Source organism: Saprolegnia diclina (genome assembly GCF_000281045.1).
Source record: "Saprolegnia diclina VS20 unplaced genomic scaffold supercont1.94, whole genome shotgun sequence".
Lineage (NCBI taxonomy): Eukaryota > Oomycota > Saprolegniomycetes > Saprolegniales > Saprolegniaceae > Saprolegnia > Saprolegnia diclina.
In genome coordinates this window covers 73,589-74,266 of record NW_008246161.1, presented here as the reverse complement: position 1 = coordinate 74,266, position 678 = coordinate 73,589, and the positions used below count along the sequence as shown (strand labels likewise).

At 55.3% G+C, this 678-nt stretch overlaps 1 protein-coding gene across 1 annotated transcript; it reads left to right on the top strand.

Annotated features, from left to right (window-relative positions):
• Positions 1 to 70: 70 nt before the first annotated feature.
• On the top strand, positions 71 to 301 carry SDRG_15500 (hypothetical protein; the record flags this gene model as incomplete). The annotated part of the gene is made up of 2 exons (XM_008621675.1): positions 71 to 169; positions 236 to 301. The coding sequence occupies 2 exons, from the start codon at positions 71 to 73 to the stop codon at positions 299 to 301; spliced, it is 165 nt and encodes a 54-aa protein (XP_008619897.1).
• Between the last annotated feature and the right edge of the window lie 377 nt (positions 302 to 678).

The window sequence follows — 678 nt, the reverse complement described above, 5'->3', positions numbered from 1 at the left end:
GAGACACGTGACGAGGTGCGCGTCATTGTCTGCGATTCACATATAGCCAATGACGTCGTACTTCATGTAGATGGGACGCACGCCCTTGTTTGTGGTGGCCGAGAAGGGCCACGTCGATGCCGTCACGGCCTTTCTCGAAGCCAAAGCCAACATCTTTGCTATCAACAAGGTCGCACAACATAATTCGTGTGCGACCTCGTTCGTGCAAGTGATGGGCACCCCGTCGTGGAGATAGGCTTGGACGGCAGCCACGTTCCCAGCTGCTGCAGCGTCGAGAAGCGCACTCTACTCAGCCGCATGAGCATCGTCGCGTGCTGTCGTCGTTGTCGTCGTCTTCGACCTGCTTCTCGTGCAACTCCTTCGTCGCCCTCGTCGGCCACATTGCCAAAGTGATTTGCGAGGTCAGGCACCCCGTTTTGATTGGCCAAGTTCCCTTCGCTTCCTTACAACCGGACGTAATGGTATCCGGATCAACAGCCACCGCCTGTCTTGCATGCAAATCGGCCAATGAGGATGGCCAGATGCCAATTTAGTCCAATAGGGGTGCGGTAGTTTTACCGACATCACAAAGTATGAAGTTGATCGGAGGTGGTACTAGTACATTTATGGCAACGCCGGACCGCGGCCTTCGCCTCTCATACTTGCGCTACTTGATAAACAGCCACAGCGGCGAGGCTG